This window comes from Salmo salar, chromosome ssa12 (genome assembly GCF_905237065.1).
Source record: "Salmo salar chromosome ssa12, Ssal_v3.1, whole genome shotgun sequence".
NCBI classification, from domain to species: Eukaryota; Metazoa; Chordata; class Actinopteri; order Salmoniformes; family Salmonidae; genus Salmo; species Salmo salar.
The window spans coordinates 97596829-97610607 of record NC_059453.1 but is presented as its reverse complement, the minus strand read 5'-3'; the positions used below and the strand labels follow the sequence as shown (position 1 = coordinate 97610607).

The window sequence follows — 13779 nt, the reverse complement described above, 5'->3', positions numbered from 1 at the left end:
CCATATATACTGAGGCTGCATTTATTGTAGCTGGGGATTTTAACAAAGCAAATTTGAGAACAAGGTTACCTAAATTCTACCAGCATATTGATTGAGAGCACTTGTACGGGCAATGCACTGGATCACTGCTACAATAACTTCCGCGGTGCATACAAGCCCCTCCACCACCCTCCCTTCGGCAAATCCGACCACGACTCCATTGAGCTACTACCGTCCTATAGGCAGAAACTCAAACAGAATGTGCCTGTGACAAGAACTATTAAACGCTGGTTTGACCAATCGGAATCCACTCTTCAAGATTGTTTTGATCACGCTGACTGGGAAATGTTCCGGGCAGCTTCAGAGAATGAGAATTGATTTATATGCTGATTCGGTGAGTGAGTTTATAAGGAAGTGCATTGGAGATGTTGTACCCACTGTGACTATTAAAACCTACCCTAACCAAAAACCATGGATAGATGGCAGCATTCGTGCAAAACTGAAAGCGCCAACCATCACATTTAACCATGGAAAGATGACTGGGAATATGGCTGAATATAAACAGTGTAGTTATTCCCTTCGCAAGGCAATCAAACAAGCAAAATGTCGGTTTGGGGACAAAGTGGAGTCGCAATTCAACGGCTCAGACACGAGACGTATGTGGCAGGGTCTACAAACAATCACGGACTACAGAAATACCTTCTTTGTCAGCTTTGAGGATAATATAGTGCCACCGACACGTGCTACCAAGAACTGTGGGCTCCGACGTGAGCAAGGTTGCCGGCCCAGATGGCATCCCTAGCCGCATCCTCAAAGCGTGCGCAAACCAGCTGGCTGGTGTGTTTACGGACATATTCAATCTCTCCCTGTCCCAGTCTGCTGTCCCCACATGCTTCAAGATGGCCACCATTGTTCCTGTACACAAGAAGGCAAAGATAACTGAACTAAAATGACTATCGCCCCGTAGCACTCACTTCTGTCATCATGAAGTGCTTTGAGAGACTAGTCAAGGATCATATCACCTCCACCTTCCCTGCCACCCAAGACCCACTTCAATATGCATATCGCCCCAATGGGTCCACAGATGATACAACCTCAGGAGGCTGAAGAAATCAAGCTTGTCACCTAAAACCCTCACAAACTTTTACAGATGCACAATTGAGAGCATCCTGTCGGGCTGTATCACCGCCTGGTACGGCAACTGCACCGCCCATAACAGCAAAGCTCTCCAGAGGGTGGTGCGGTCTGCACAACACATCACAGGGGGCAACTACCTGCCCTCCAGGACACCTACAACACTCAATGTCACAGGAAGGCCTAAAAGATCATCAAGGACAACAACCACCCAAGCCATTGCCTGTTCACCCTGGTAGCATCCAGAAGGTGAGGTCAGTACAGGTGCATCAAAGCTGGGCCGAAACACTGAAAAACAGCTTCTATCTCAAGGCCATCAGACTGTTAAACAGCCATCACTAACACAGAGAGGCTGCTGCCTACATACGGACTCGAAATCATTGGCCACTTTAATAAATGGATCACTAGTCACTTTAATAATGCCACTTTAATAATGTTTACATATCTTACATACTCATCTCATATGTATATACTGTATTTAATTTAATTTATTGTATCTTGCCTATGCTGCTCATGTCATCGCTCATCCATATATTTATATGTATATATTCTCATTCACCCCTTTAGATTTGTGTGTATTAGGTAGTTGTAGTGGAATTGTTAGATTACTTGTTAGGTATTACTGCACTGTTTGGAACTAGAAGCACAAGCATTTCGCTACACTCACATTAACATCTGCTAACCATGTGTATGTGACCAATAAAATGTGATTTGAATTGAATATCTTTATCTTACTAATATTCACCATGTAAGATCCAGCCTGCAATTTTTTGCTGTTTTCAGATGTAGAATAAAGTCAGGATCCGAATGAAGTCAGGATCCGAATGAAGTCAGGATCCGAATGAAGTCAGGATCCGAATGAAGTCAGGATCAGAATGAAGTCAGGATCCGAATAAAGTCAGGATCCGAATGAAGTCAGGATCAGAATAGAGACTTGTCCTCTATATGGTTATAAAGGTTATGTGCTATTAGATAACCAAGATAAGGGAATCACTGAAAGAAGATCCAGAGAGGACAGGGGACACCAGGGCTTCTGTACCCGGCAGAGGAGAGCCTTAACTGGGCATGATGCCAACCTCTCTCCCCTCACGTGTGGCATGGCTGAAGTCAACAGATGGCATGATGTCACACTGTGGTGGGATTAACATTAGGAGAGTAGAGTCCAAAAAACATCAGCTCTGAATTAGTGCCGCTAAATGTCCTGGACAGGTGGCGCTTGATTGTTGACGAGGCACTTTCACACATACACACACACACACACCGAAACACACACACACACCGAAACACATGCACACACACCGAAACACACACACACACACACACACACACACCGAAACACACACACACACACACCGAAACACACACACATACACCGAAACACACACACCCCGAAACACACACACACCGAAACACATGCACACACCGAAACACATACACACACACCCGAACACACACACACACTGAAACAAACACACACACACACCGAAACACACTGCTGGCCAGGTTTTGGGTGCAGGTGCAGAATGAGTGCTGTCTGGTTCTCCAGATATAAAAATGCATCTCCTCTCATTTAGATTTTACAACAAGTCCTAAAACATCTCTGGAATCCTAACGGTGTCTAAAACACAGCAGCACGTTTGTGCTCTCTCTTCTTGTCTGGTCCGTTTTGGTTTTCCTCTAGTCACTCTTGAGTTTTTGCTCCAGGTTCGTTCATCTCTGTACTGTTCAACTCGTATGCAGATTTGTCCGATCAGAAAGCTGAAACAGTAGTCGTTTCTTCATACCAGGTCATTAAATCTCTCCACTATAGTTTTCCTCTTCCGTACAGTATTGTAACCGGTGTGAAATGGCCAACTACTAGTTAGCGTTTCAATCGGTGACGTCACTCGCTCTGAGACCTTGAAGTAATTGTTTTCCTTGCTTTGTTAAGCAAAAGTTAACAATGCTTCTTGGGAGGTAGTTGTTGATGTGTTCAGAAGGTCCCTTGTTTGAGCCCAGGTTGAGGCAAGGAGAGGGACGGAGGCACCACTGGATCACTCAGTTGGGCTCTGCCCAGCTGGTGGGGTTTCTGTGGAGAAGGTTTAAGGGGGGGTGAGTGTAATCAGTGTGAAATGGCTAGCTAGTTAGCGGTGTGCGCTAGTCAGTCAGTAATGTCTCTCACTCTGAGACCTTGAACTAGCCTTGTTCTGCTGGGGCTGTGGCTTTTGTGGAGCGATAGGTAACGGTTGGTGATGATGTATCGAGTTCAGGGCAACTTGGATGGGGTTCTGAACTCCTCATAAGGGACTGCAGTGGTTTGTGGGTCTTTGTACCCACATCCATATCCACACACGCAGTCAGAGCTGGCCCTAGCCTTTTGGGGGGGGCCATAGAGCCATTTCTGGAGGGTGACCCACACCTTGCGAGCGAAACATTGTATTGGTTAAGTTTTAGAGTTAATTTCCTGCAATTCTACACATTTTGCATTAAGATGTAGAGATAATGTTGACGTTTTAAATTAAATTTGCAGCAATCCTTCATATTTTTCCATGGGGTGGAGATAAGATTTTGCAATTTTATTACAAATTTCATGCAATTATACCCATTTTTCCATGGGGTGAAGAGAAACGTGTGTTTTTTTAATTTGATGTTAATTTGAGTGGGAGGGACTAACATAATCGGTAATTCAACCGTGATTGTTTTTGGACAGAAAGTTTCTGATTTTTGCAACGTTACGTAGATGGAAAAAAGCTGTCCTTGAAACAGCCTTGATATGTTCTTCAAAAGAGAGATCAGGGTCCAGAGTAACGCCGAGGTCCTTCACAGTTTTATTTGCGACGACTGTACAACCATCCAGATTAATTGTCAGATTCAACAGCAGATCTCTTTGTTTCTTGGGACCTAGAACAAGCATCTCTGTTTTGTCAATTTTGGCACTTCACCGTATTTCATCGACGCGTACAGCTGTGTGTCGTCTGCATAGCAGTAAAAGTTAACATTATGTTTCCTAACGACATCACAGAGAGGTAAAATATATAGTGGAAACAATAGTGGTCCTAAAACGGAGCCTTGAGGAACACCGAAATGTACAGTTGATTTGTCAGAGGACAAACCATCCACAGAGACAAACTGATATCTTTCCGACAGATAAGATCTAAACCAGGCCAGAACTTGTCCATGTAAACCAATTAGGGTTTCCAATCTCTCCAAAAGAATGTGGTGATCGATGGTGTCAAAAGCAGCACTAAGATCTAGGAGATCTAGATCTAGGATCGAGGACAGATGCAGAGCCTCGGTCTGACGCCATTAAAAGGTCATTTACCACCTTCACAAGTGCAATCTCAGTGCTATGATGGGGTCTAAAACCAGACTGAAGAGTCTGATTCCTCTGCAGTCTGTTATAGTTCCAGTCCCTCCCTCTAGGATTGATCTGATAGATACCTCTGCAGTCTCTCGCTTCTCTTTTTATCTCTCCATCGACTCCCTCCATTCTGTCACTTCTTCTTCTGGCAGATCTATGATCACTTCGTCTGTCCCTCTCCCTTCCTCCCTCTCTTTCTTCCTTCCTCCGTCTCTCTCTCTCTCCCTTCCTCTCTCTCTCTCTCTCTCTCTCTCTCTCTCTCTCTCTCTTCCTCCCTCTCTCTCCCTTCCTCCCTCTCTCTCCCTTCCTCCCTCTCTCTCTCTCTCTCTCTCTTCCTCCCTCTCTCTCTCTCTCTCTCTCCCTCCCTCCTCGTCTCGACACACATCTCCCTCTGTTCTCTCTGCTCTGTACTACATTGAGGGTCCCTTGGGATGACTTCCTCCTCTCACTAACACACTGATGCTGCTCCAACCACAGTGTGTAAACTACCACAACACACCCTAATTATACATAAAACACTGCACTTTAAAATATAATTCTTTAACTAAATATTATTAACTAACTGATTTAACAACCTTTTACTTAACATTTCTGTTCAAATGTTACCTGAACTTAACATTTTTATTGTTTTATTCAGGTAACACTTGGACCGAAAAGTTGAGTAAACAACAAAAAAAAGGCTATGGAACCAAATACTAAAATAATAATTAGTTGAATCGACTAGATTTGTGGGTGTTTTTGTTAGTGTGTACGTGTGTAAACCAAACATTTACATTTACGTCATTTAGCAGACGCTCTTATCCAGAGCGACTTACAAATTGGTGGATTCACCTTATGATATCCAGTGGAACAACCACTTTACAATAGTGCATCTAAATCTTTAGGGGGGGGGTTTAGAAGGATTACTTTATCCTATCCCAGGTATTCCTTAAAGAGGTGGGGTTTCAGGTGTCTCCGGAAGGTGGTGATTGACTCCGCTGTCCTGGCGTCACAATGTAGGACACTGCAACGTACCCAAAATATACCTAAAACACATTTTCCAGATATTGCAGCCTCTGACAAGCCTCCATGGATACATCTCCAGAATGAAGTGTGTTATAATGCATTGTAAAGGACACTATGAAGCGTTAGACATCTGTACTGTACATACACTGAGTGGACAAAACATTAAGAACACCTGCTCTTTTCAGGACATAGACTGACCAGGTGAATCCAGGTGAAGGATATGATTCCTTATTGATGTCACCTGTTAAATCCACTTCAGTCTGTGAAGGTGAAGGGGAGGAGACAGGGTTAAAGAAGGATTTTTAAGCCTTGAGACAATTGAGGCATGGATTGTGTGTGTGTGCCATTCAGAGGGTGAATGGGTCAAGACAACATATTTAAGTTTCTTTGAACGGGGTATGGTAGTAGGTACCAGGCGCACCGGTTTGCGTCAAGAACTGCAACGATACTGGGTTTTTCAAACTCAACAGTTTCCCGTGTGTATCAAAAATGGTCCACCATCAGCAAAAGGACATCCAGCAAACTTGACACAACTGTGGGAAACATTGGCCCGCATCGCTGTGGAAAGCTGAATATGACTGCACGTCACATAATAATTTAACATGTTCATTAATTGTTTAACTAGTTATTACACATTGGTTAATCTATCACTAGTATTTCATAGGTTATAGCGATTCACCAATACTATGATGCTGATGAAGTTGTCTCGCACGAGGCAGATCCACACTTCTCCAAAGCGCTGAGGAAGTGCTGGTCAGAAACACACTTCTACTGACCAGCACTGTGCTGGTCTGAAACACACTTCTACTGACCAGCACTGTGCTGGTCTGAAACACACTTCTACTGACCAGCAATGTGCTGGTCTGAAACACACTTCTACTGACCAGCACTGTGCTGGTCTGAAACCAGTGGCGGTCTGTGCTGTTTAAGATGAGAGAGGACAATATATTTTTTTCATGAGCATGGTCTTATTTCTATTACAGCATATTGGATGACTGTCCTTCATATTCACCCAGTTCAATGTAACAGTGATGGGTTTAGGATACTGTCCTTCACCCAGTTCAATGTAACAGTGATGGGTTTAGGATACTGGTCCTTCACCCAGTTCAATGTAACAGTGATGGGTTTAGGATACTGTCATTCATATTCACCCAGTTCAATGTAACAGTGATGGGTTTAGGTTACTGTCATTCATATTCACCCAGTTCAATGTAACAGTGATGGGTTTAGGATACTGTCCTTCACCCAGTTCAATGTAACAGTGATGGATTTAGGATACTGTCATTCATATTCCATTCACCCAGTTCAATGTAACAGTGATGGGTTTAGGATACTACATAATACTCTAATGTTCCCTATACCATCATGAGGTTGATACAACCTGGCATACGAATGAAAGATTATAACGTAGGTGCACACAGGTCGAGAGAAACATTAGAGGTGACAGACAATGACACATTCTATACCACTTTGCACAATCTCACCTGCATGTAGCTGATCTAAAAACATGTATAGTCACATTTTATTTGTCACGTGCACTGAATACAACAGATGTAGACCTTACAGTGAAATTCTGACTGACAGGCACTTAACCAACAATACAGTTTTAAGAAAAAATAATTGACTGACAATTTTTAGGGCCTTCCTCTGACACCGCCTGGTATAGAGGTCGGAAGCAAGGCCCCGGTGATGTACTGAGCCATTCACACTACCCTCTGTAGTGCCTTGCGGTCGGAGGCTTCGCTGTTGCCATACTAGGCGGTGATGCACCCAGTCAGGATGCTCTCGATGGTGCAGCAGTAGAACTTTTTGAGGATCTAAGGACCCATGCCAAATCTTTTTAGTCTCCTTAGCGGGAATAGGCTTTGTCGTGCCCTCTTCACGACTGTCTTTGTGTGTTCGGACCACTCTAGTTTGTTGGTGATGTGGACACCAAGGAACTTGAAGCTCTCAACCTGCTCCTCTACAGCCCCGTAGATGAGAATAGGGGGCGTGCTCGGTCCTCCTTTTCCTGTAGTCCACGATCATCTCCTTTGTCTTGTCTCAGGTTGAGGGAGAGGTTGTTATCCTGGCTCCCCACTGCCAGCTCAAATAGCGTCATGTGACGTGTATCTTTTTTTTTTTTACACGTAAAGACCCCACCGAAAGGTGTTCCATTGTTGATCTGTTGATCAAACTTGCCTTGTTAAATCAAGGTAATCATCTATTCTAACCAGCGGAATCGAGCACTAGCTATGGAATGCTAGTATCTCCTCTTCTACATTCTTCCATGCTCCTGTCCTGGCCATGGGGGGGTTGATTTAGGGTGGGAATTAGACCAAGAGCAGGTGTGCGTAGCCTGGAGCCCTGGGTGTGTATTGGGGGGGGGTGTATAGACCCTTGGATGGGTGTTGGGAGCCATAATGTATGCTTGATTAGGCAGCAATAGTTTAGTGGACTCTCAGACAGATGGAAACCGGGGTATGGGTCGCTCATAAATCGCTCCGCACACAGGGTGCAACCAGTGGCTTTTCAGCTCCTGCAGCTGGCGGTAAAATAACGTTTTACGGTTCCCTGCGAGGGCAACATCATTTATTTATTTTATTTATTTATTTTATTTCACTTATTTATTTTATTTCACCTTTATTTAACCGGGTAGGCTAGTTGAGAACAAGTTCTCATTTACAATTGCGACCTGGCCAAGATAAAGCAAAGCAGTTCGACAACATACAACAACAACAACAGAGTTACACATGGAGTAAAACAAACATACAGCCAATAATACAGTAGAAAAGTCTCTGTACAATGTGAGCAAATGAGGTGAGATAAGGGAGGTAAAGGCAAAAAAGTCAATGGTGGCAAAGTAAATACAATATAGCAAGTAAAACACTGGAATGGTAGATTTGTAGTAGAAGAAAGTACAAATAGAGATAATGGGGTGCAAAGTAGCAAAATAAAATAAATACAGTAGGGGAAGGGGTAGTTGTTTGGGCTAAATTATAGATGGACTATGTGCAGGTGCAGTGATCATATAAACTGACATCTGTATGCTAATGAGGGTAATCCATGTACGCTTGAACTAACCAACCACGCTGACTCGACTATACACACAGGAACAGCACGAGCAGGTGGTGCGAGAGCCTGTGTTGCAGGAGCTCAGGCTTCACTACAGCTCAAACTGGTGTGCTCGGGGCGTGAGGTCAGATTGTTTTCTCCGTTCCTCCGGTGTGCACTAAAGACTTCAGACTCCAAAATCTATAACAGAAAATATTGGAAATGATACAATTTTTTTAACAAATTTTTCATTTGTTTACACCCTTGTAGTCTATTTGTTATTTATCTTGGAGAATTGGAACGTGAAATGCTGTTGGATTCTACCCTGCTAAAGATGAGGATATTTGCCAGGTTGGATTACACACTGGTGAGATTTTTACTGAACTAGGCTTATTAGTTGCTTTTTTCCCCCTTGACAATTAGTTATTATAGGATTGTAATATTGATACTCGCTCCCAGGACAGCCATAACAACTTTCTACAATAACTTTCTTTGTTTAATATTGGAATAGGAGGTATCTGAATCTCATATATATTTGGTTGTTTTATCCTGTTATTTCTATGAATGAAAGATGGAATAATTATGCCATTCATTTTTTTGTATTATTAGAGAGAGAGAGAGAGAGAGAGAGAGTGAGTGTGTGTGTGCAAGCAGGTCACCAGTGATACAAGTCAGTATTCGACATCCATCCATGTCTGAGGACGTGGGGAAATGACATGGAACCTTTGCACTAGGGGTAACAGTGAACGCTCTTCCCTTCGAGTAGGTTTCGGTTTTTCTAGGGAGTTATGGACAGGGATGGTGGATGGGTGTAAGAATCCAGCTGTGATTCCAAAGGTTGCATGTTTAAATCCAGTGATACATTTTTTTGTTTCGGATTTAAAAAAAATGTAAGCCTATCCCAAACCTTAACCCTTTCTTTAACTGCTTTTAGTTAATGCGTAATCTTAACCTTAACTTTAAACATTCCGAGTTAATTCCTAAATGTAACTTTAAACATTCTGAGTTAATTCCTTAACGTGACCTTAAACATTCTCAGTTAATTCCTAAATGTAACCTTAAACACTTCTAAATGTGACATTTGCAACAACTTCTAATTGTGACGTTTGAGAAACGATGGATGAACGTTTCATTCTGAATTGAGATTGTGAGAACTAGTTGGCCATTCACAACCAACTCAGTCCCAAATTACAGCCTATTCTGCATGTTGCAGCTGTAGAACGGAAGATCTGATGAGGGCCCATGCCAAATCTTTTCAGCCTCCTGAGGGTGAAGAGGTGCTTTCGTGACCTCTTCACAACTGTGTGGGTGTGTGTAGACCATGTTAGTTCCTTAGTGATGTAGACACAGAGGAACCTGAAGCTCCCAACCCGCTGCACTACAGCCCCATCCATGTGATGTCCAGAAGCAGGGTTGTTACCGGGATCTTATGGCCCATCTGAACCTGGTTTAGGGATGTTATGGTCCATCTGAATCTGGGTTAGGGATGTTATGGCCCATCTGAACCTGGTTTAGGGAGGTTATGGTCCATCTGAATCTGGGTTAGGGATGTTATGGTCCATCTGAACCTGGTTTAGGGAGGTTATGGCCCATCTGAACCTGGTTTAGGGAGGTTATGGCCCATCTGAACCTGGGTTAGGGAGGTTATGGCCCATCTGAACCTGGTTTAGGGAGGTTATGGCCCATCTGAACCTGGGTTAGGGAGGTTATGGCCCATCTGAACCTGGTTTAGGGAGGTTATGGCCCATCTGAATCTGGGTTAGGGATGTTATGGCCCATCTGAACCTGGGTTAGGGAGGTTATGGCCCATCTGAACCTGGTTTAGGGAGGTTATGGCCCATCTGAACCTGGGTTAGGGAGGTTATGGCCCATCTGAACCTGGTTTAGGGAGGTTATGGCCCATCTGAATCTGGGTTAGGGAGGTTATGGCCCATCTTAAACTGGTTTAGGGATGTTATGACCCATCTCATCATAAACGTTGACAAAATATATAACAATTAATTAAAGAAGTATAGATGAACTATTCCTTTATGCAACCGCTTTGTGAGATTTCAAATTAACTTTACGGAGAAAGCACATTGTTCAATATTCTGAGTACTGAGCCCCAAGCTATTCAGTTAGCCGTCCAGCCACGGCATCCACAAAACGCTGAAATACGTTAAAAATATTATCTTACCTTTGCTGATCTTTGGCTGAATGCACTCGGAAGGTCTTCCACTTCCACAAGAAATGTTAATTTGTTCGATAAAGTCCATAATTTATGTCGAAATAAATCTGTTTTGATGGCGCGTCCAGATCACCATTCCAAAATGCATCTATCCACCGTCGACGAAAAGTTATAAAGTTCCCTCAGCGTTTGTAGAAACATGTCAAACCATGTTCACAATAAATCTTTAGGGTGTTTTTAACGTAGAATTTTGATAATATTCCAACCGGAAAATAGCAGATTCATTACAGAAGAAAAATAAAAATGGCTAGCTCTGCGCACGAGGTAAGTCAATGACACCAGGTCGACCCACTTACGGTTGCGGGTATTATTCAATCAAATTGCATTGTAGAAGCCTCAAACAAGGTTCTAATGACTGTTGACATCTAGTGGAAGCCTTAGGAAGTGCAATATGACATCACAGACACTGTAGTTTAGATAGAACATCAGTTGAAATGACTACAACCATGTGAGGTCAAACTTCTTGGTTGGATTTTTCTCAGGTTTTGGCCTGCCATATGAGTTCTGTTATACTCACAGACATCATTCAAACAGATTTAGAAACTTCAGAGTGTTTTCTATCCAAATCTACTAATAATATGCATATCCTACCTTCCGAGTCTGAGTAGGAGGCAGTTTAAATTGGGTACGTTTTTCATCCGGCCGTAAAAATACTGCCCCCCATAGTGAAGAGGTTAACCCTCATCCTAACCTTAACCCTCATCCTAACCTTAACCCTCATCCTAACCCTCATCCTAACCCTCATCCTAACCCTAACCCTCATCCTAACCTTAACCCTCATTCTAACCTTAACCCTCATCCTAACCCTCATCCTAACCCTCATCCTAAACTTAACCCTTATCCTAACCCTCATCCTAACCCTCATCCTAACCCTCATCCTAACCTTAACCCTCATCCTAACCTTAACCCTCATCCTGACCTTAACCCTCAAACTAACATTAACCCTCATTCTAACCTTAACCCTCATCCTAACCTTAACCCTCATCCTAACCTTAACCCTCATCCTAACCTTAACCCTCATCCTAACCTTAACCCTCATTCTAACCTTAACCCTCATCCTAACCTTAACCCTCATTCTAACCTTAACCCTCATCCTAACCTTAACCCTCATTCTAACCTTAACCCTCATCCTAACCTTAACCCTCATTCTAACCTTAACCCTCATCCTGACCCTAACCCTCATCCTGACCTTAACCCTCATCCTGACCTTAACCCTCATTCTAACCTTAACCCTCATCCTAACCTTAACCCTCATCCTAACCTTAACCCTCATCCTAACCTTAACCCTAACCCTCATACTAACCTTAACCCTCATCCTAACCTTAACCCTCATTCTAACCCTAACCCTCATCCTAACCTTAACCCTCATCCTAACCTTAACCCTCATCCTAACCTTAACACTCATCCTAACCCTCATCCTAACCTTAACCCTCATCCTAACCTTAACCCTCATTCTAACCCTAACCCTCATCCTAACCTTAACCCTCATCCTAACCTTAACCCTCATCCTAACCTTAACCCTCATCCTGACCTTAACCCTCATCCTAACCCTCATCCTAACCCTAACCCTCATCCTAACCCTCATCCTAACCCTAACCCTCATCCTAACCTTAACCCTCATTCTAACCTTAACCCTCATCCTAACCCTCATCCTAACCCTCATCCTAACCTTAACCCTAACCCTCATACTAACCTTAACCCTCATCCTAACCTTAACCCTCAATCTAACCCTAACCCTCATCCTAACCTTAACCCTCATCCTAACCTTAACCCTCATCCTAACCCTAACCCTCATCCTAACCTTAACCCTCATCCTAACCTTAACCCTCATTCTAACCCTAACCCTCATCCTAACCTTAACCCTCATCCTAACCTTAACCCTCATCCTAACCTTAACCCTCATCCTGACCTTAACCCTCATACTGACCTTAACCCTCATCCTAACCTTAACCCTAACCCTCATACTAACCTTAACCCTCATCCTAACCTTAACCTTAACCCTCATTCTAACCCTAACCCTAACCCTCATCCTAACCTTAACCCTCATCCTAACCCTAACCTTAATCCTAACCCTCATCCTAACCTTAACCCTCATCCTAACCTTAACCCTCATCCTAACCCTACTATCTATGACTGACGGCCGAATCTCTGACGGCCGAAGTTCTACTATCTATCAACCCTTGTTTGTTCTCTGTCTGTAACACAGCGGTGTGTCTCTCTCTGTCTGTAACACAGCGGTGTCTCTGTCTTTAACACAGCGGCGTGTCTCTCTGTCTTTAACACAGCGGCGTGTCTCTCTGTCTGTAACACAGCGGTGTGTCTCTGTCTTTAACACAGCGGCGTGTCTCTCTGTCTGTAACACAGCGGTGTGTCTCTGTCTGTAACACGGTGTGTATCTCTCTCTTACAGCCATACAAGCCATCACTACCTCTTTGACACAGTGACATACTGTTCTGTAGTGTGTTGACACTGTCAGGTTCTAATACTGTTCTGTAGTGTGTTGACACTGTCAGGTTCTAATACTGTTCTGTAGTGTGCTATTCACAGGGCAGGATGTAAAACTATTATTTCAAGCGTCTGGTTCAGAGCTTTTGTTGTTGTTTTCAGAGGAAGGACGTATATTTCCATATGCCTTTATCTCTGTTCTGTAACGATCTGCTGTGAGCCTCTAGGACTGGTATCTTTGTTTGAGGATTGACTGTTGACTACAGACTCTGGTTGACTACAGACACTGACCTCAGTCTTCTCCTCTGTCTCTGTATGTCTCTAGGACTTCTCCTACGATGGTAACAAGGTGGAGTTCAACGTAGATGCTCCTAACGGAGTGGTGATGGAAGGTTATCTGTTCAAGAGGGCCTCCAACACCTTCAAGACCTGGAACAGGTGAGACAGAAACACACATACCTGTCCTCTCCTGCCAACTAGTTACTAGTCAGTCCTGCTCTTTTTGACTGGCAATGGTTTTCCATCTTTCTCTCTCCTCTTCTCTTCTCCTCTCCTCCCTTTCCTCTCTCCTCTCCTCTCTCCTCCCTCTCTACTCCCTCTCTACTCCCTCCTCCTC

The 13779-nt window shown here is 43.5% G+C and overlaps 1 protein-coding gene across 1 annotated transcript in view; it reads left to right on the top strand.

The window, feature by feature from the left end:
• LOC106594380 (arf-GAP with coiled-coil, ANK repeat and PH domain-containing protein 3) overlaps window positions 1-13779 on the top strand; it is a 117647-nt gene that overhangs the window by 71369 nt on the left and 32499 nt on the right. The window contains exon 11 of the mRNA XM_045691969.1: window positions 13489-13601. Within this exon, the coding sequence (XP_045547925.1) occupies window positions 13489-13601 (113 nt within the window). The remainder of the gene's footprint in view (window positions 1-13488; window positions 13602-13779) is intronic.